At 35.9% G+C, this 23,053-nt stretch overlaps 1 protein-coding gene across 1 annotated transcript in view; it reads left to right on the top strand.

The window, feature by feature from the left end:
* The window catches only part of LOC138705202 (32 kDa beta-galactoside-binding lectin-like), a 63,288-nt gene that overhangs the window by 16,614 nt on the left and 23,621 nt on the right, over window positions 1–23,053 (top strand). The window contains exons 2-3 of the mRNA XM_069833944.1: window positions 13,925–14,046; window positions 22,418–22,619. Coding sequence (XP_069690045.1) covers window positions 13,925–14,046; window positions 22,418–22,619 — 324 coding nt within the window. The remainder of the gene's footprint in view (window positions 1–13,924; window positions 14,047–22,417; window positions 22,620–23,053) is intronic.

Below are 23,053 nucleotides of genomic sequence, written 5' to 3'. Positions count from 1 at the left end.
AACTCGAGCCTCGTAATCAACCAACCTTATTGATTTCTTATTCGATTTAATATTCATTATCGATACCGTTAAAATGAATACCATGAAGTTGGTAGTAATTTATTAACTGACATATTCAAATGAGTGAGTCGTTGGAATATGGGGCCTTAGCAATCTTGACATTTTATTAGTGATTTTCACACCGTCTGTGGCGCATAGTAAGGTTAATTTACCACTATAATATATGTAAGTAATTTATTTATTTTATGACATTCACTTTCGTGAGTACTATACCCTCTCCATTATGCTACCTGATTTCAGTGCAGCTATCACTATAATATTTTTAAGTAATTTATTTATTTTATGACAATCACTTTCGTATGCACTATGCCCATCGGGGCGCAACTATGCCATGTTCATTCTGCTACCTGATTTCTTTGGGGCGCAACTATGCCATGTCCATCCTTCTACTTGATTTCTTCGGGGCGCAACTATGCCATACCGTCACTTATGAGGTTCAGCCCTGTCTTCGAACAGTTGACTAAACATATGAACAACAAGACATAAGAAGAATAAAAATGTCAGTGGAATAACAGCAAGTGAGATGAGGTTCATGAGAGCAACAGCTGGATATACTCGCTGGGATCATAAAAAAAATGAGAACATAATGCAAGAACTTCAAATAGAACCCATAATGCAGTTCATCAGCAAGTATCAACTTCAGTGGAAGGGTCATCTCGAACGAATGGATCGATGCAAAATTCCAAAAGCACTGTTTCATTACCATCCGCATGGCAAAAGATCTATAGGTCGTCCGAAGAAGAGATGGACTTAAAATTATAGTTTGAGACCGTAACAGGCCACTGGGCCTAATACTTGTTAGGAAGACGACGACAAGATTATTTCCCTCCTGGACGCAAAAAGCAGGGAGCTGCATGGGAGATAGAATGTGTAATTCACAGTGATGAAATGCGAACACTCAAGAATCAAGTTCTAGGTCGCTAACTTGCATGACTCCATGAATAAAACTTTTACTAAAATGCGTTAACCAGATGGGAAACGTGATTCGATGCGGCTTTGTATTATGCTCAGCATTAACAAGCAGTTAAAGACGTTGGTCTCGAGTAATGCTGCAACTAGGCCTATTGACACAGCCTAAAATATAGGCTGCTGGCAAACAAAGAATTGCAAGAGAAAACTTTATTTATATCTGCTCATTTTTCCGGTCTATCAAAAGGAATCTCGTCATCGGAAACTGTTGGCACTCCCTTACATATGTCACTAGCCGCTTTTTAAGAAATGAAATCTAATTTCAGTTGTGTCCCTGACATTGCAGGGTAAAAAGTAAAGGGAAAAAAAAACTAACATTCTTTAAAAGAAAATCTGGACACCAATAGATGGTGCTCGAGGTTGCGGGTTCGAGCTCGGCCCACGTCGATGACATTTAAGTGTGCTTAATTAAATGCAACAGGCTCATGTTAGTAGATTTACTGTCATGTAAAAGAACTCCTGCGGGACAAAATTCCGGCACACCGGCGACGCTGATATAACCTCGGCAGTTGCGAGCGTCGTTAAATAAACATATTTTTAAAATAATTTTTAATCAACAGATGTGCGATATTCGAGACATTCTTAAAGGAAAAGATTTATCTCTAACTGTGGAATAATTAACATCATTTAAATACGCCCCAATAACCTCGTATATCGTAGAAAGAAGTTTCCACGATACAAAAGCATCTTCAGGGACAACAGACGCGGTTCTTCAATTGAAAACCTAAGCCGCAAGTTGGCCATGAACTGCAATTCTTCACTGATTTTAGGCAACGGAACCACTTCTGCTTCAACTGCTAAGAAATAATGTAAATTCTAACTCAATAGCATTCGTAATGTTACAGGAAACGTAATAAATTTCTCTTAATTTATTAGTGCATATTTATAGGATATTTTGTACTTTTTAAGGACATATTTGCATACATATTTAATGGCTTTTAGGGCATGAACTTTCGGGCCCAAACTAAGTAATTTTTTTTATCCCTTATTTAAATTTATATCTACCACTCAGATAAGGTTATTTAACTTCTATAGAATTAATGACATCGATATGGTATATTGGGGAGATAAGTCGTACGATTTGTGATGTGAATACCTGACATTCGCATTTACAGTTGGGGAAGGTCTCGGGGCAAAAAATCTGCACAGTAACAGGGATACACCGGCACTTAGAATACGTCATCCAGTTTCAAGAATGAAATCACAGTTGTGTTGGTTTTAACGTTTCGTTTTTGTTTCAGTTTATAAATGGAGGATACCGGTCTATGATGAGATTGATAAGACAAGTAATTAAATCATGAACATGCAGTAGTCTACATTTTATTTTCATATGAATCACCATTCTGAAATAATTTCAATGTTCACGTTTGTGTGCAAATAATTAATACCGGTTCATTTAAGAAAATAACTTTTTTTTAAGTTTCTTGAAAAGAATGTGTTTAGTTCCATACTTTCAACTTTTCTCGTATGTATGATCTTTGAAAAAAAAATGACCTGTTGCCGAAGTTGGACTTAACAAATTCACGCTATATGATATCTGTCATTTTTGTCTAAGGCTGTACAATTAGTAGTAAAAGAATCGTATTTGTTTTATGGTAGACTAAAATCCAGATATCATCAGATACATCATCTTTATTTTTGTCGAAATTGTGTAGACGCTCCCTATGAATTAAACTGATTGTTTGATAAACAGGAAAGTCTGACTCATATTTTGTACCAGTGACTTATTTAATTAATTTGTTTGACTTGTCTGTCTGTAGAGATCAAGGGCAAAAGTGTCAATATTGTAACATGTTACATAACAGGCTGATATTCTCCATCACGTAAACTTTATACTTAGCTATTACCGGCATCTCCACTAGCCTCCAATCTTGTACTTAACACATCGTGTATAATTAACAAGCAAATAGTCTGTAATCATATCAATCCCTGCAACTCCACTACGGCTCAATTTTATTCTTGATAATTTCAATGCATGCGTACGTTCAGTCATAAGCGTGTAGAGTTCGCACTGGAGAAATTTAGAAGCAAAGAAATTCTATTGGATTTCAGTGAAGAAGAAACACGTTGCAAGGAGCGTGCCTACAATACGTTCGAACACATTCGTCGCAACATTCATGTTTAACAAATTATTTATTTATTTGTTTAATGGTTGAGCTCTTTGAACTTTTTCCATTCCTAATTTTCAAAATTGTAACACAATGTTTAGAAGAGTAGATCTCTTTTCGTCGCAAGTTGAAAATCTACCGTGGGTATCGTTACAAATAGCTTGCCTATCTGACTTGTCTGACTGATCAGTCAGACAGGCTAGCAGCTTGTAATGTTTCCCACAGTAGATTTTCACCTATGTATGTATGTATGTATGTATGTATGTATGTATGTATGTATGTATGTATGTATGTATGTATGTATGTATGTATGTATGTATGTATGTATGTATGTATGTACGTATGTATGCATGCATGCATGCATGCATGTATGTATGCATGCATGCATGTATGTATGCATGTACTATTCCTCGCATTTTAATGATCTAATTTTTTCCCTATTTATACAAGGTGCTGAGGATAGTGCATTTTAAAAAATATACTATCGAAAGTCAAACGGTTTTCATATTATTGAGCGACAAATTTAGCGTATTTTATAAAAACAAGCCTCTTTCAGCGCTCAGAACTCTGGAACCATTTACTGCAGAACATTAAACGAGAGCTCATTTTGAAGCTGACATTTGGTAGGTTATGTTAAGAAGTAATTCTTATTTTTATTGTATACACAGAGATAGATAATCTGATTTTACTTACTTTTAGGCTTTTTGACAATTTGTAAAAATGTAAAAAAATATTGAGAAAAAACCTTGCATTATTAAGAGGGATTCGGCATTGTTTGGTTAGTGGTACGAAAATAAGTTTCGAGGGTATTAAATAGATTATTTTCGCACACCTAGACTTGAACGGTGCAGTACCGCACGCACTGGCCGAGAGCTGAAGATAAGCGAGCGTTGGGCGTCATTTTACTCCAGTGTTTATGAAAACCTGTGATAAAGCTAGCACAGCCATGACTGCTAGACGACACATTACGTGTTTGTCTCCTGGCCTTGCTTACCTCGGCTAGCTCCCGCCTCACAGTCAGCTGGTTAGTTCACGCGCGTACTATTTATTTTCTTTATTTGATATTTTCAATACTTTCTTATCAACGTGCCATAAGTAAAAAAATATGTGTTTATTTGTACTTTCAATGCGTAATCTAACTATATATTTTTTAAATATTTTTTCCTTGGCAAAGGCTTCTTAATGAGAAAAAATCTAAATTTCTCCATTTCCATAAAAAGTAAGAAAATCTGTTTATATGTCAATATAAACTTTAACTTCTCAGTATCAAAATAAACCGTGATTTTGATCATTGGGTGAAAGGGTTTCGGAGCTACAACAGTTTAAAGTTACAAATTTTATGAAAATACGATAAATTTAAATATTTTAAATTTAAACACTATGAAGTTCTGATGCCTCAAGCTTTGCACAAAGCATTGTATCACAGTTCTCTACGTACAAAAAGTTTTATTGTATTTAGAAATTGTAAGGTCAATTTTCTCTATAATTCGATCGATTTGAGATGGAATAGCTCGTATGTATGTATGTATGTATGTATGTATGTATGTATGTATGTATGTATGTATGTATGTATGTATGTATGTATGTATGTATGTATGTATGTATGTATGTATGTATGTATGTATTTCATTTATTAATGGATGTAGTATATATGTCCAGGGTGATTCAGTAAAGCTAATGACATTTCTTTCTGAAAAACTGCTCGTTGGAGACAAATGAAATTTTTAATTCCTTTAAGTTCTTAGTGGCTATTATTCGAAAACATAAACTAAGGATTAGTTCTAAATAATGTTGAGAATATGATGACAGAGAATAGTTTTTAAATATGTACTCTAGTAGTCTAGTATTTCTTTGACATATTTAGAATTACATGATAAATAAAACTCAATTTGAAACACCTTTCTATCGTTATTAATTTAGAAGGTATGGAACTCTGCTATTAGAAAAATGGAATGTGGAAAGAAGGATCTATAAGAATGTGCTGTACTTTACTTATTAAATTGGTGAACGCATAATTTCCCGTGGAATATATTTTCGGTATCTATCGCATTCACCTGACTTTACACTAACCGCGTTTGTATGGGGTATGTTGAATTTTTCGACAGAACCCGTCGACAATTGTAGAATTGCGATGAAAAATCGTAGTTTTTTTCCATTTGCAACAACCTACATTTGCAAACATGCTTCGAAAGAGAGTATGACGATTTGTCCCAAGTAAATAGTACCGGTACCAGTAACGTTCATCACAATTCATTTCGTCCCAATTTTTTCGTCTCAAACACCTGTACATCCCAAGCTAAAGTTAAAGTAATTTGTGTATTTTATGAAATTCAGATAAAATACAAATAAATTACAAATGATTTAAAAGTGTGAGAGCTTTATTTAATTCAAGTAAATACTGTATATCAAAATAAATGTCCTGAAATAGCATGTCCAAAGCGTGTCACTACTGAGCAATTTCACCATTATCCTTATACTCATTATAACGATTTTCAACTCTTTGCGCCTGACGATCTACAGCTACATGAATTTTTCTTCTCCTCCTTGGAGATCCACCAACTTCAACATGCAGGAGTTCTCGAACCACTACAGACGCCTCCTTTTGTAATTTATCTAGAAACTCATCAATAATTGATGGATGTGGTTTTCCCATGATTTTATTTATTTTGTTATTCTAACCTTCCACGGGGTTTCATTTGATGTGGAAGATACGTGTCGATTTATTAATGATGTCGTACTTTCACTTGATGTTAAAAAACTCCTTCCCTAATGCTTGAAACGACTTCTCCGGCCTTGCATTTACCCCAATCTGGAACATGTGTGTGCTCTTTTTCATACAGTACCTCTAAGGTACCTATGACCAAATGTAATATACCTGAACAATGTTCTTTCTTCTCACATCTCCATTCGGTTTAACATCTCCTTCCCTAAGTTTTGTGTATAAGAACCTTTTGTAAATGAGTTTGGGTGTCCCTCTTATGGACGTAGTCAGCCTTGATCGGTCCATTTACAGATGATTTTGTAATTTATACTTCCAATTTACAAACCTATCGATTTGTAATGCTATAGCAACGACAGCAAGCACTATTTTTTAAGTGACAAAGTTGTATGAGTTCTGAGAATACTCTAACCATAACATATAGGCTTGTCATTATACTCGTACCTAAAGAATAGAACGAACAGAAATGTGGGACAAAAGATTTGGTCCCAGTCGCGTGGTACGAACATTAATTTGGTACGAAAACTATTTGTGACAAAATAATACCTGGAACGTTAGTGACCTGGAACGAATCGCTTGGGACGAAAAGTCGTACTACGGTTTCGAAATCTACGCGAACGTGATGAATATACTTTTTGGAACATAATGTAAAGCATTTTGAACATGTTTTTTTTTTTTATTGAGAACATTATAAACTTTTCAGCACTGTTTGTTTTGGAGCATACTGTATTTCAAATTACATGTAACTTGCTTGACGAAATAAATGCCCCCAGTATGTGATGCGAGGAACATTCTCAGACCACTATCGAAACAGAGAAACTCCTGAATTTTACTTTCGAAATTTCATAGCTGTGTAAGTTCTACAGCTGGTAAGGCAAACGATCGATTTTTACCAGTTTCATAACTGAGAAATATAAATAATTTACATTATTGCATAGAGTAGAGAGTAGCGTTTACTTTGCTGTTGTATGCATGCTACGTAGTGTGATTATTGTGCAATCAATTAAAAATTATTACCACCAGTGCAGACAGAAAACAACGAATTTCATACTACAACCTACATATGCAAAAATTTAATAATAATAATAATAATAATAATAATAATAATAATAATAATAATAATAATAATACTTACTTAATGGCTTTTAAGAAACCCGGGGGTTCATTGCCGTCCTCACATAAGCCCGCCATCGGTCCCTATCCTGAGAAGATTAATCCAGTCTCTACCATCATATCCCACCTCCATCAATTCCATTTTAATATTATCTACGTCTTGGATTCCCTAAAGGTCTTTTTCCCTCCGGCCTCCCAACTAACACTCTATATTTCTGGATTCGCCCATACGTGCTACATGTCTTGCCCATCTCAAACGTCTGTATTTAATATTCCTAATTATGTCAGGTGAAGGATACAATGGGCTCTGCGTTGTGTAACTTTCTCCATTCTCCTGTAACTTCATCCCTCTTAACCCCAAATATTTTCCTAAGAACCTTATTCTCAAACACCCTCATTCTCTGTTCCTCTCTCAAAGCGAGAGTCCAAGTTTCATAGCCATACAGAACAACCGGTAATATAACTGTTTTATAAATTCTAACTTTCAGATTTTATGACAGCAGACTAGATGACAAAAGCTTCTCAACCGAATAATAGCACGCATTTCCCATATTTATTCTGTGTTTAATTTCCTCCCGAGTGTCATTTATATTTGTTCCTGTTGCTCCAAGATATTTGAATTTTTCCACCTCTTAGAAGGATAAATCTCCAACTTTTATAGTTCCATTTCGTACAATATTCTGGTCACGAGACATAATCATATACTTAGTCTTTTCGGGATTTACTTCCAACCCTATCGCTTTACTTGCTTCAAGTAGAATTTCCGCGTTTTCCCTAATCGTTTGTGGATTTTCTCCTAACACATTCACGTCATCCGCATAGACAAGAAGCTGATGTAACCCTTTCAATTAATAATAATAATAATAACAATAATAATAATAATAATAATAATAATAATAATAATAATAATAATAATAATAATAATAATAATATTTATCCTTCGAAGAGGTGGAAAAATTCAAATATCTTGGAGCAACAGTAACAAATATAAATGACACTCGGGAGGAAATTAAACGCAGACTAAATATGGAAAATGCCTGTTATTATTCGATTGAGAAGCTTTTGTCATCTAGTCTTCTGTCAAAAAGTCTGAAATTTAGAATTTATAAAACAGTTATATTACCGGTTGTTCTGTATGGTTGTGAAACTTGAACTCTCACTTTGAGAGAGGAATAGAGATTAAGGGTGTTTGAGAATAAGGTTCTTAGAAAAATATTTGGGGCTAAGAGGGATGAAGTTACTGGAGAAAGTTACACAACGCAGAGCTGCACGCATTGTATACTTCACCTGACATAATTAGGAACATAAAATCCAGACGTTTGATATGGACAGGACATATAGCATGTATGGGCGAATCCAAAAATGCATATAGAGTGTTAGTTGGGAGGCCGGAGGGAAAAAGACCTTTGGGGAGGCCGAGATGTAGATGGGAAGATAATATTAAAATGGATTTGAGGGAGGTGGGATATGATGGTAGAGACTGGATTAATCTTGCTCAGGATAGGGACCAATGGCGGGCTTATTTAAGGGCGGCAATGAACCTCCGGGTTCCTTAAAAGCCAGTAAGTAAGTAAATAAGTAATAATACAGTTAATTGACACTAAATACAACACAGGATATTTTAAGTCCTGGGCTTAGTTATCCATAAACCAGATTATAAGTTATGTAACTTTTTGTGCATGTTTATATTCGGGAAGAAAAATGTTTTGACTCAAATTCGCTGTCTGCTTCATATGCAGAAGAGATTAAGAAGAAGACTTGACTCCAGGATTAAATCAGCGATGCGCCAAAGAAAAGACAACAAGCAGAACTGAGAATACGTTCTTTGTATATTTAAACATAATTTAACGATTTCGTCTACATTTTGTGAAACTTTGCCAACTCTATGGGTTTCTCAAATGAATCTTGAAGTATAAACAATTCTCTATACACAATGTACGTTGACTCATTTCTAATTTAGAACGTGCGTTAAGTACAGAGAAGAATTTATAACCAGAGTCGAAGAGATATGACTCTGCATATTGAGGAAGGCACTACAATACGTTAAAATAAATAAAATGCCTATTATGCGTTTTATAATTAAGTGAATGGTTAATAATTAAACAAAGCGGCTGAAATTCTGTGTAGTTTAGTAACAACGCACCGTCGGAATCAACTTCTCAACCCTTTTCCAGTAGCAATGACCTCTGTGTCGCTGACCAAGGACGTAAACAAACTTTATTTCCACATAACTAACTCTTCACACTCACGCATTCAAATTATTTATTTTATAATTTTAAGTGAAATTAAACAGTAACGACTATCGAAATATTGTTTTAGATATATCGACTAAACTAGTGAGGAGGTGGTTTCCTTCGTACTCTGCTTATAGGCTAAAACCTTACAGGCTGTGACAGGTTAGGTTTGGTTAGTTTAGGCTTTTTTTTTCTTGTTGGGAGGCAGGGAGGGAGGGAACATCCCATGCACTACGACCTGAGGTCTATTTTACACCCCCCCCCTATATGGGATGAGTTGCGTGCCCACCGATCCTCTACGCGCACCGACCTAACCACTTGACTCCCTTAACGACCGGTCCCTACAGCCAACAGAGTCCATGTACCATCCTGCTTCGGCAACCTCCCCAAGTCTCCCTTAATGGTCCGAGGCGGAACTCCTCCCCCGAGAAGTTCCGTTGCAGAAGTTATCCTTCATCACTTGAATACAATCCACGGAGGCCGGTCGAGAGAGCCAGCAGCTTCGGAGGGCCGCCTGTAGAGCGATATGAAAACCAGAAGAAGTAACGGGATGATGAATGAAAGGATGATAGGGGAGAAAAGGAAGTGGCGAAGATGAGTGGGGTTCCAATCGCCTGATAAAGTTACCTGATATTCGGGAAAAACCCCGAAAAAATCTCACCCAGGCAACCCGTCCCGACCGGGGACCGAGTCCGCTGGGTTCGGAGTTAGACTCGCTTACCCCTCAGCCATAACAGTGGACTAATTTAGGCTTTAAAATGTCTTGCATACACGATCAACTGCATATCCATAAAAAATCAATTATAAATTCAATCACCAGAACTACCTGTGTGCTAGTTTCTCCAATCTATCATTCATTAGACAGAGCGCCATGAATGTTAAGACACATGAAATCATTTAAAAATGCTTCGACTTGTCTCATAGTATGAATTGACATGACAAGTACAACAAGATGTGTGTTATGAAAGTTCGTAATACAGCTAGCGTGAAGCAAGCTTCGTCTGTAACCATAATATTTCATACAAAAACTGGATTCTGCATACACGTAGCCACTCACAGAACAATGCACGTGGATGAAAATCACGTAGCAATAGACAAATTAGACATTGTACGCACTGGATATGATATGAACGTAATAACTGGTCCCTAAATATTCCTAGAAGAATCCAATGTAATGCCGGCCAATAGCAGAGTCGGACAGACTCCCTCTCTTTATCGTCCATTCTCGGTTGCGCCATCTTCGCAATCTCACTCAGTGCGCGTACCTACCGCAGCCAAATGACTCATTAATCGAGAACCGAGATTTTCTTGGTTCCGATAATACCGATGCTACTCATTCTCGACAGTATCGGAAGTCTAGTTGGGATTGTACCCATGCCAGGATAGTTTCGTGCAGTACTATAGGAAGCATTGGCTTACACGACATTTCCCAGTCCTTTAAATATATACGTCGTAGCTCCTATGACAATCAATCAGTCGCTCTGTAATTTTTTGAATTGATAGCTCAATGTCTAAGGAAAGCATAGAAATAAAATCGAAATGAAAATCTTTTTTGGAAAGTGAGAAAAAATATTAATTTCGATGTAATTGATCTGTTTAGAATATACATTTAAACCTTCAAAAGTTAGTAAGCGGTAAACTTTTTTGTTTTTCACGTTAGCTTGGGGGGGTTGGGAGTCAAAGCAAGAGAAATGTTTAGAAAGAATGGAAATTACTTTTAAAAGTGATCACTAGACTTCGTGGAATTGCCACAAGAATTGCAAGGTTTACTGCGCACGCGGTATAGACTGTATGAGAAGGGGGCGTGCAACGGATGGAGTATGCCTCTAATGTAAACACTGAGCAGTATACTGCGATTACAATAAAACCTATATCCTGCATTCAAGAAATATAATGAATGATCATTGAATTAGGAAATGTCTAAACATGTAAATACACAATTGAAGGGTACACGGGAAAAACGAACAATGTCACAATGCTCTTAAGGTTGATGTCATTATCTAATTCACTGTATTACTACAAACTTTAGTATTATTTTTACCAAAAGTGGTAAAGGAGAATTAAAACCACGGATACACTCATCATTTCTTTCATTTCAAGTAGAAACATCAATAAATTTTGCAGTTATATACTAAAATATATCACTATCCCACCTCTAATGGAAATGTGACATTGTTCGTTTTTCCCGTGTACCCTTCAATTATTTTATAGTGAGATATATTAACTCTTAAAATGTAATGTAAGATACTCACATCATCCTTGAATATGTGCATTGCAGTGAAGACTTACGTACATTTTGAGCAACTGCAAAGTACCCTCCTCCGATGGTCACTCAAACAGTTTTATATTGGGAAAATGTGCGTTCAACATCACACGATGTAATACGTAAACATTTGAAGAACGGAAAGTCACTACTTTTTAGTACACCAACTTCAGATGTCTTGTCGTGACCTGATGGTACATCATTTATAATACGAAGTTGTGAATAGGCAACATTTCACTTTTTCTGAAATTAGTGAATTGTTATTTTGGATAACGGTTTGTGATACTTTATCCACTATATTAAGGGCTTCTGAGAGTTGTAGTTTAGACGATTATAACAGGATGATGTTTTGGACACGATTTTAAAATTAGAATCAATGAAAAGAATATCTTCCAATAGCTGTTCAGAAGGCAATGATTTTACAGCTGCAACAGCGGAACTGTCTGTGTTATCCAATGCATCAATTACCTCCATTATTTTGCCGTAATGTTCTGCATAATAATTAACAGCATCCAACACGTTCCCCAACGGGTCAAGACTGGCTGCGGGGGTAAGGGTATTCCAGGGGCAATTATTTGGAACAGCAACACTCTCATTGTAGCATGTCTGCACTGAACACATGTTAAGCTTTGAACTATTCCAACCACAGTAATGCAAAAACAAGTGCTTACATAAGTATACATTAGCTGTAGCTGCTCTATCTATTTGGAGGACCGGTCACATCTCTTAACATGAACTGCTTATACTACGAGACCGGGCGGTCGCTCACCTTCTATATACTACCGTACATCGGCAACCTGATTGCATGCTGCGTGTGGCAATTCAACGAAGTCTAGTGATCACCATTTAAAATCTTTACTGGTTTTCGAATAACGACGAGCTAACCAAAGGAGTTGTTGGCGAAGGACTCAAGACTCAAACGTTTGTTCCGTAAAATTTGTACGGAACCCTTCAACGCATGAAAACCCGTTATTGTATGGATGGTATTAAATGGTATTTTAACATAGTTTAAAATGATGCTATATAGGCCAATATAGTTTACACTTTACAATAATTAGATTATCTTTTATAGCAACTAAATAAAAAAGAGTTTGTAAGACTATGATATGAAACATAAAAATATTAATTATAGGAAACTACACTTTGTATTGGTGTGCAAGTTATAAATAATTGTTACAGAACATTCCTAATTGTATTGTAGTCATGTTACAATATAAAATGATATAGGCCTTCATGGAGATGAACTGATGTGAGACCGTAACAGACCAGCTGGTCTAAAACATGTTTTGGATGATGATATATTTATTTATACAGAGACATCATTTTATTTTTACTTCAATTTTTATTGTACCTGAGTTTTTTAATGTACTTCACTCCCACCCCTTCTACTAATGAAGTTCAACCGTCTTTCACACAGATCCAAGACCGCACATAGAGACATAGTAGCTTTACCGCCACAGTACGTTCCAAAAATATGTTCGCGTTTTCCAATGACGAAAGAGCTTTCAATATTGCATCATTTTCGCACAGGTACTGTCGTCCATTTGCCTACGTCGCATTCCGGTTTTCCCCACCAGCTTCTATTCGCCTCTCTGTAAAGGCTAGTGGCTGGGCTGTCTTAGATCTTTTCTGAGAACATTAATTTCTGTTAGGAATTGGACATCTACGTAATATTATACCCATAAAACTGTTTAAAATAACTTAATTGAAAGGGCCTCGTTAAGTAATTAAATGTCACGTGATTTCCCTCCTTTCTACGATCCTGCGACATAACCACTTGGACGGACAGTAGATAGCATGTCTGAGTAATTTTATCTTTTCGGATCGGGCAGAAGTGAAGATTGAATTTACAGTACGTAAGGTACTCTTTTACAGAGTAGGTAGAGAATTATTTCAACATGAGTTACTAGTACGAAGGACGAAACTGGTAATTGGAATTACATACATTAGAACTGAAGCCTGTGTCGAAATGAACGGCCACCATTTAAAAAAATGTGTTTAAATATCCATATTATGATTATTTTTCAATTTAACTTCATTCTCTATATTGTACGCTAATGTGCTGTAGACAGTATAATATACACTGCATAATGAATACATCCGTATGGACAGCTCAGTTCGTGAGTAAAAACACTCGTTGTTAATACTGTACTGTATTCTGATTAAACAAAAACCTAATGAAAATTATCAAACTCAAAAGCGTGATATTTCATAGTTTACGTAAATGGATGAACTACTTTTCTTCCCTCCTATACCTAGTAAAGTGATTTGTTTGTATATTACGGCAGCGAACTCCAGTCGTGGAAGGGGTTAGCAACCGTTGATACAAAGGTATAGCCAGGTTAATATCAGAAATGTTAGTAAAAATAAAATGATGTCCCTGTATATTCACTTATTTAATTTGTTTAATTATTCACTCATTTATTTATTTATTTATCTGTGTATTTATTTATTTCAGCGCCGCACTACAACGGAGTTAGACTTGGCAGGAGGTGCGGCTCGACTTTTCCATCTGCACAATGGCTTCGGAGACGGTACTTTGTTGTTCCTGGTGGGAAACGTTCTCGCCGATCCTGACAGGTTAGTCAAAATAAATATGACTTTGTCCAACGTCTACAATCATGCAAACCGCAAATAACAAAATTCATGCCATTTACGTGGCTGTCATTTTTATCATAATCATCATCATCATCCTTCACGAATTAGGCCTCTCTAGACCTGTTTCGGCCCCATCTAGCAGTCTTCTTAAAGGTCTTCCTGGTCGACGATGTCCTCTAGCTTTATATTGCATCATAATTTTTGGGATTCTTGAATTTTCCATTCTTCTTACATGATCTAGCCAATTGAATTTGTATCTTACTTACTTACTTACTTACTTACTTACAAATGGCTTTTAAGGAACCCGAAGGTTCATTGCCGCCCTCACATAAGCCCACCATCGGTCCCTATCCTGTGCAAGATTAATCCAGTCTCTATCATCATACCCCACCTCCATCAAATCCAATTTAATATTATCCTCCCATCTACGTCTCGGCCTCCCTAAAGGTCTTTTTCCCTCCGGTCTCCCAACTAACACTCTATATGCATTTCTGGATTCGCCCATACGTGCTACATGCCCTGCCCATCTCAAACGTCTGGATTTTAAGTTCCTAATTATGTTAGGTGAAGAATACAATGCGTGCAGTTCTGTGTTGTGTAACTTTCTCCATTCTCCTGTAACTTCATCCCGCTTAGCCCCAAATATTTTCCTAAGCACCTTATTCTCAAACACCCTTAACCTATGTTCCTCTCTCAGAGTGAGAGTCCAAGTTTCACAACCATATAGAAGAACCGGTAATATAACTGTTTTATAAATTCTAACTTTCAGATTTTTGGACAGCAGACTGGATGATAAGAGCTTCTCAACCGAATAATAACAGGCATTTCCTATATTTATTCTGCGTTTAATTTCCTCCCGAGTGTCATTCATATTTGTTACTGTTGCTCCAAGATATTTGAATTTTTCCACCTCTTCGAAGGATAAATCTTCAATTTTTATATTTCCATTTCGTACAATTGAATTTGTATCTGCTGATTTTTTCTTCTACTGACTCTACTTCTAATTGTTCTAAAATTTCTTCATTCCTTTTTCGGTCTAAAAGAGTATATCTTGCTGTCCAGAAAAATTTCATTTCCGTTGCTTTGATTCTGTTCATGTCTTTTTTCTTTAATGTCCAAATCTCGCTTCCGTATAAAAGGGAGGGTAATGCTAGTGCATTATATATTTTTATTCTTGTAGATTTTTGTACGAATTTAGCTTTTAATGTATTGTTTATTATTAAAAGCTAAATATATAATATATTTATTTATCTCTCTTAGAATCTATTTTTGACATACATACATATGTACATGCATTCATATTCACACATGCACACGCATATACAGGGACATCATTTTATTTTTACTTCAATTTTTATTGTACCTGAGTTTTTTAATGTACTTCACTCCCACCCCTTCTACTAATGAAGTTCAACCGTCCTCCACACAGATCCAAGACCGCATATACAGTCATAGTAGCCTTACGGTCATAGTAAACAGTACGTTCCAAAAATATGTTCGCGTTTTCCAGTGACGAAAGAGCTTTCAATATTGCATCATTTTCGCACAGGTACTGTCGTCCATTTGCCTACGTCGCATTCCGGTTTTCCCCACCTGCTTCTATTCGCCTTTCTGTAAAGGCTAGTAGCTGGGCTGTCTTAGCTCTTTTCTGATAACATTAATTTCTGTTAGGAATTGGACGTCTGCGTAATATTATACCCATACAACTGTTTAAAATAACTTAAATAAAAGGGCCTCGTTAAGTAATTAAGTGTCACGTGATTTCCCCCCTTTCTACGATCCTGCGGCATAACCACTTGGGCGGACAGTAGATAGCATATCTGAGTAATTTTATCTTTTCGGATCGGGCAGAAGTGAAGATTGAATTTACAGTACGTAAGGTAGTCTTTTACAGAGTAGGTACAGAATTATTTCAACATGAGTTACTAGTACGAAGGACGAAACTGGCAATTGGAATTAGATGCAATAGTCTATAGTGCGATAATATGCACAAAAGAACTGAAGCCTGTATCGAAATGAACGGCCACCATTTTCAAAAATGTGTTTAAATATCCATATTATGATTATTTTTCATTTTAACTTCTTTCTCTATATTGTTGTAGGCAGTATAATATACACTGCATAATGAATACGTTCGCATGGATAACTCAGTTCGTGAGTAAAAACACTTATTCTTAATACAATACTGTATTTTGATCAAACAAAAACCTAATGAAAATTATTGAACTTAAAATCGCGATATTTCCTAGTTTACGTAAATGTATGAACTACTTTTCTTCCCTCCTATACCTAGTAGAGTGATTTGTTTGTGTTTTACGCCAATATCATCGAACTACAGTCGTGGAAGGGGATAGCAAACTGTGTTTCCAGTTCTCTAAAGGTATAGCCAGGTTAATATTAAAAATGTTAGTAAAAATAAAATGATGTCCCTGTACATACATTACGTGCATTCAGCAGCACTAAAAACTTTTAGTTACTGTGAAAAAACCTATATTTCCTATAATTCGCTCTCTTCCTGTTACATTTCCTGCGTGTATTACGAGAACACTTACAGCCAGATCATCGTCATCATTAGGAGGCGGATGTTGATGAAAAGTTGTCATTTTATTTTTCACATTAGGACGATGCCTGTTAATATAGAAATCTTTTTTATGTTTATATCAACGTGAAAGAACAATTTCTTATATTGTATTTTTTTTTTTTTACTTTTTTTTACGTTTTTGAACTAATAGATCATTTTTATATTTTTCGGCATTGTTTGGTCATTTTTAACACTTTGAAGAACTTTTAGATCATTTGGAATGCATTTTACTTTCTTCTTTACCGATAGGTCTGTCAAATCATTTTCTAAGCAAATAGGTCAGTAGTAATTAAGTGAATAACAGTGAAATTTCAATGTTATAGTTTGGAACAGACTCTAAAGTCCATCCCTCATTCCACTGAAGGCTTCACTTCACACAACGGAAGTAATATAAAATGCTTGACAACAGCTTGGTTTAAGTAAGGGCTTTGACCGCTACTGTTGCTTTGTCAGCACGAGGTGTCTTTAGAATTTATGTTTGAAGGGGGAACTTTCATCGTGTCCTTGACAGGACGTGGTTTGGAAGGGATGTCTACTGTAGTAGACAGTATTTTTAACACAAAGATTGCAATTCTGCACGCTGCGCCCACAATTTGTTTTGTCATTCTCACTCCCTCATCTGGAAGATCTGATAACAAAAGTGAAGTGCGGAAGGAGGAGACAGAGAATGAAGGCACTGATATGGACCACCCCTGATTGAAACACATTGTAAACCATCATTAAAATCTATAGTTTTCCCTTAAAAAATTCATTTTGTTGCATGTTCTTTTCCTTTATCTTAGCTCCAGGAAGTTGCTTTCTCTCTCCGAGATTTGCAGGGCAGTCGTTGAAACAAGGTGACTAATTTTTAAGAAGTTGTGGTGAGAGCACAGTGAGTAATATTTAAATTCATTTTCTTTTATTTTTAATGTCATTTTTCCATTAGATTAAGGGCATTTTAATGATAATTTTAAGTAGATTTTTAGATCATCAACATTCGCCCTTTAGTCATCATCATCACCATCACAATCATCACCATCTCCCTAACGCGTGTAAGGATTCCGAATCTGAATTAACGTTACTCATTGGCAAGTAGTGAGACGCGTGTTCAGTATTGAACAAAGCTAACACTGACAAAAGAGAGAAATATTCACTTCCTTATTGCAAATCGAAGTAGGTTCGTTGCATTTATAGCTTGAAACGTTAGTGCTTGAGCCTTAATAAGTGACATGAAGACATGATTTGCAAACATAACAATAAATGCAATTTCCAGCTACAAATTGAACGGATAGTGGTTCGATTCCGGGCACAAATTTAGGTATTAATATGCTAGCCTAGAATGCCTAGGGGCCTAGACCATGGATGTCGAACTGTACTCGGGATCCGTGAAAAGATTTGCTGCATGCTGTTGCTACCGGTCTTGTGCTGAAAGCTGTAACGAATCGACCAAAGCAGGAGGTGGATACTTCTTGGCGCTCAACTAACAGCGGCGGCTGGTAAATTTAACTTGATTGATTTAGCTTTATTTTATTATTATTATTATTATTATTATTATTATTATTATTAATATTATTTTATTGTTATTGCTGATTTCTATTACTACTATTTGCTAATGATTGTATTTTTAACTTATTTAATCAAGTTCGTAAAATTATAAGCATGTACAATAGCGTAGTAATGAAGATAATAAAACGTATTAATTAAATTATTACACACTCACTTAGTGCTTTTGCTCTTTGGGTCCTCTTTGTTGCGACAATTTTGTCTAGTTCGAGCTCCATCTTCTAACAACACAGAATAATGATACCAATTTTTTATCACTAATATTAATGTTCGTGTTTCAGTTTTATTATTATTTAATTTTGCAAAGGACTATTCACATATGAAGGGTACACGGGAAAAACGATCAAGGTCCATCAAAAATCTAAATTGAGTTAATAATGCTATCTTATAGTGGATAGGAAGTACTATCATGTGATCTAGCTAGCATTAAGAAATCATCGTTTTTGACATTCCACTATGTCAATTTCTATTAAATACACACATAACAAAGTATTAAGTGCTGAAACATTAAAATTCGTTTTTCTCGAAACTTTCTAAAATGGACCTTGATCGTTATTCCCGTGTACCCTTCATATATATATATATATATATACAAACATTGCCATCAGTCTTAAAAGATTTAGAGTCTCTGTCTGACTTGACCTTAGACCTTAACTCTCTTAACCTGAGCTTATACGGCAAAAACAAGCTAATTATGAAATGCTAGATGATTTTAAAAGATTTATGGAAAACATTAAATTGTGGATTCATCAGATAAACGAATGAGATTTGTATCATTTCACGTCCCTAAAAGCAGTATTAAACGATGAACGTAAACATTTTCTTTTGAAATATAAAGAAGTGCTGATGGGCTCATCAACAAATTTAATGCCAGATTTGGAGAACTGAAATATGTGGACTTTGAATGTTGACTAATAATCCTTTCAACGTAGAGCACCCAGATGCTCCTAGTGATCTGCAGATATAATTAATTGATTTGAAGAAAAATACTCCTTTTCGCACTTCCGAAAAGACTGGTTTGAAATTGTATATTTCTTTATACGAAAACGTATTTCCTAATATTCGTCAATTTGTGCGACGACTGATGGGAATGTTTGGATCTACGTATAGGCTATATTGTATTTGAACAGTTCTTTATAAAATTAAATAACAATAAAACTGTAACACGTACAAATATTAGTGATAAAAATTTTGTATCATTATTATTACTGTGTTGTTAGAAGATGGAGCCCTAAACAGACAAAATTGTCGTAACAAAGAGGACCCAAAGAGCAAATTCAAGCAGGACTCAATCATAGAGTACGTGAGTGTATAATAAATTAATTTATATATTTTATTATCTTCATTACTACACTATTGCATGTGCTTTTAATTTTACAAACTTGATTAAATAAGTTAAAAATATAAGCACTAGCAAATAGTACTAATAGTAATCATCAATATAATAATAATAATAATAATAATAATAGGCTAATAATAATAATAGGCTAATAATAATAATAATAATAATAATAATAATAATAATAATAATAATAACCGAATACCCAAGAAAACATTATTCAGTAAAATCGAAGGTAGAACGCTATTGGAAGACCCAGGGATCGCTGGATTGATGCAGTGGCAAAGGATCACAATACATTTCTTTAAACCAGACGGTGGATGTCAGCCGCAAAGGATAGGATTAGGCCTATATGGAGGCATATGATTCTATCCCGAACTGTGACGCCATTGAATAATAATAATTATAATAATAATAATAATAATAATAATAATAATAATAATAATAATAATAATAGCTTTGGTCGACTCGCATCTTGGAACACAAAACCTGTAGGAACGGAAACCAACAAATCTTTTCACGGCTCCGGAGTACAGTTCGACATCCATGGCCTAGGCTCACAGTCTAGTATATACAGTCACGAAGCTTCAGTTGTGAGGGTGCTAGGAACAATAGACTGTGCCGGTACTATTTCGCATTGTCTGTAATGAGGCGATATTAGCGATCCTAGTGGTTAGCAACTATCTATGGATGTATATTTACTACGTATTGAGCTTCGTAACTGTCTATATTAGACTGTGCTAGGCCCTAGGCGAAGAATCCTTATGGAGATCTTGCGGTATCGCCCTAGAGGAAGAAGATCTATTGGACTCCCGGCTAAGAGATGACATGAGATCGCAACGGACGACACTTTGATGGAAGAAGAAAAAGAAGAAGAAGAAGAAGAACAAGAACAAGAAGAACAAGAAGAACAAGAAGAACAAGAAGAAGAAGAAGATGAAGATGAAGATGAAGATGAAGATGATGATGATGATGATGATGATGATGATGATGATGATGATGATGATGATGGTATGGTTGCGTTTGGGCAATTCTCAAGCGTTTTGTCTCTCGTTTTATATAAACTTTCGATATATATTCAACATCATCATCATCATCATCATCATCATCATCATCATCATCCAGCGTTCTGCCCAGAGGCAGGTTTATAACTGTAAACGTAACTTTCTCCAGTCTTTCCTATTTTCTGCCATCTTCTTTGTCTCTCCTCTTATGATCCATATATCTTAGTGTCGTCTATCATCTGATATCTTTTTCTGCCCCGAACTCTTCTCCTGTTCACCATTCCTTTCAGAGCATCCTTCAGTAGGCAGTTTCTTCTCAGCCAGTGACCCAACCAATTCCTTTTCCTCTTCCTGATCACTTTCAACATCATTCTTTCTTCACCCACTCTTTCCAACACAGCTTTCTTATTCTATCTGTCCACTTCACACGTTCCATTCTTCTCCATATCCACATTTCGAATGCTTCTACTCGCTTGTCTACACTTCGTCGTAATGTCCATGTTTCTTTCCCATACAATGCTACACTCTACACAAGCACGTTACTAGTCTCTTCTTTTGTCCTTCCTCCAGAGGTCCGCAGAAGATGCTCATTTTTCTATTAAAAGCTTCCTTTGTCATTGCTACCCTCCTTTTGACTTAATGGCAACAACTCATGTTACTGCCCCAAGTATTTGAAGCTGTCCACTTGTTCTACTGTCTCGTTTAGAACTCGTAAGTTTACCTTGTTTATTTTTCTTTGTATGACCATAGTCTTCGTCTTATTTGCATTTTAAGGGGAGAGGATGGTAACTTTTTTGACTTTTTTCTTATTTGGTGTAAAATATTAATTTTTTGTACGTAGAGAGCTCCTAGCTGTAGCAACTCAACCAAACATAAATATTTTGAAAAAAAAAAATTATTTGGGGGCTCAGATTTGAAAAAAAAACCCAATGCAGGATTTTACTAAAACCGATATATCTAAACCATTTTTAAAGATAGATTCATCTCGTTTTTTGCGATGTACTTGCAAAAGTATGCTCTACAAACTGTCTGTAACAGAAATGTGATATTTGTCCCTACGTTTGTAAAATAAACAATTAAAATTTAATAACACTGTTCTGATTTCCTTTCTTGCAAACAAACGGTCGTAGTTTTAAAATGAAATCAATTAACAAACTTCTGTTACAGAGAAAAGTTCCCTAATAGTCTAAAGAATGTGTGTTCTAAATTTCATGCATGTATCTTTAATAGTTCAGAAGTTATATCCATTTTTGTTTGGCAATGTAGCAAAAAAATGAAGTTACCGTAAACCGATAAAAGGGGACGAGTGATTTAAAAATCCATGCAGCAGGAAGTTTAAAAATGGCGTCTCAACATCCGATAAGGGGCACGAATACACACGAAATGTTATGCAATGCATTCCACACATATCAAAGGGTATTTTAAAGAATTTTTTTTAAATTCAATTTACCGGAAACAACAACAAAAGGGGGGCGAGTGATTTAAAAATCCATAACGCAGGAAGTTTAAAATGGCGTCTCAACATCTGATAAGGACACAAATACCCACAAAATATTATACTATGCATTCCACACATATCACAGAGTATTTTAAAGACTTTTTTTAAATTTACTATTTTTTTCACCAAAAAATACCATCCTCTCCCCTTAATGCCATAGTGCTCACAGCTGACGGTATATGCATAGCTATAAACTTTATATATATCCTAAGCATCATGATGATAACTTGGAATTCTTCTAGTTCTGGATATTTACCGTTGATTTGAAATCCTCACAAGAGTAGACTAATGTCGGAGCAGCCCAGAGCACCCAATACTGTCATTGCTGTTCACGAAGAAGACGATTGTGACGATGCTGTTACCCCAATAATTCTTGTTAATGGTTTCAGAGTGTCAATAAATCTCAGATGCGGCAAAGAGGGAGGGAGTGATACAGCGCTGCACATATCAGTGAGGTTCAAGGATTCTGTGATTGTGTTGAACACCCTTGAAAATGGAGCGTGGCAAACAGAGGAGCGACCCGAGGGTTTCCCATTTGAAGCCAACGGCCCATTTAAAGTTGTCTTAGAAGTGCATGGATCAGTTTTCAAGGTAAGCTGTGTGTACTTCGCAGTGTGTGTATGCGCGAGCGTGTGTGTGTGTGTGTGTGTGTTTTGTTCGGTGCTTAGATCATAATTTACTCTGCGTTGGTTGAGTGGTCTAGACCTCTATCAATTTAGCTCGTTCTTCTTCATTAGATTCTAATGCAGACCCTACACCAGCGATGTTATCCCGGTCTATTACGTGCTGTGCTCCAATTTCGTTCCAGTAACTGCACGCATTCAAACCTTTACATCTCTTGCTACCCCTCTCTTACCTGCAGTCTTATGGTAGACGTGATAGGGGAGTACAAATCTAGTACAGTGCACAGTAAAGTACTTGCAAGTTATCTTGAACTTCCTGAGCGGTGACAGAGGGGCAGAGAAAACGAAGCGCGTAACGTGGGTGGAGCCAACTGAGTTGTTTGCGCATGCTCCGCAGCATAA

The sequence above is a fragment of the Periplaneta americana genome, chromosome 8, assembly GCF_040183065.1.
Source record: "Periplaneta americana isolate PAMFEO1 chromosome 8, P.americana_PAMFEO1_priV1, whole genome shotgun sequence".
Taxonomy (NCBI): Eukaryota; Metazoa; Arthropoda; class Insecta; order Blattodea; family Blattidae; genus Periplaneta; species Periplaneta americana.
This window is presented reverse-complemented; position numbering and strand designations above follow the sequence as displayed.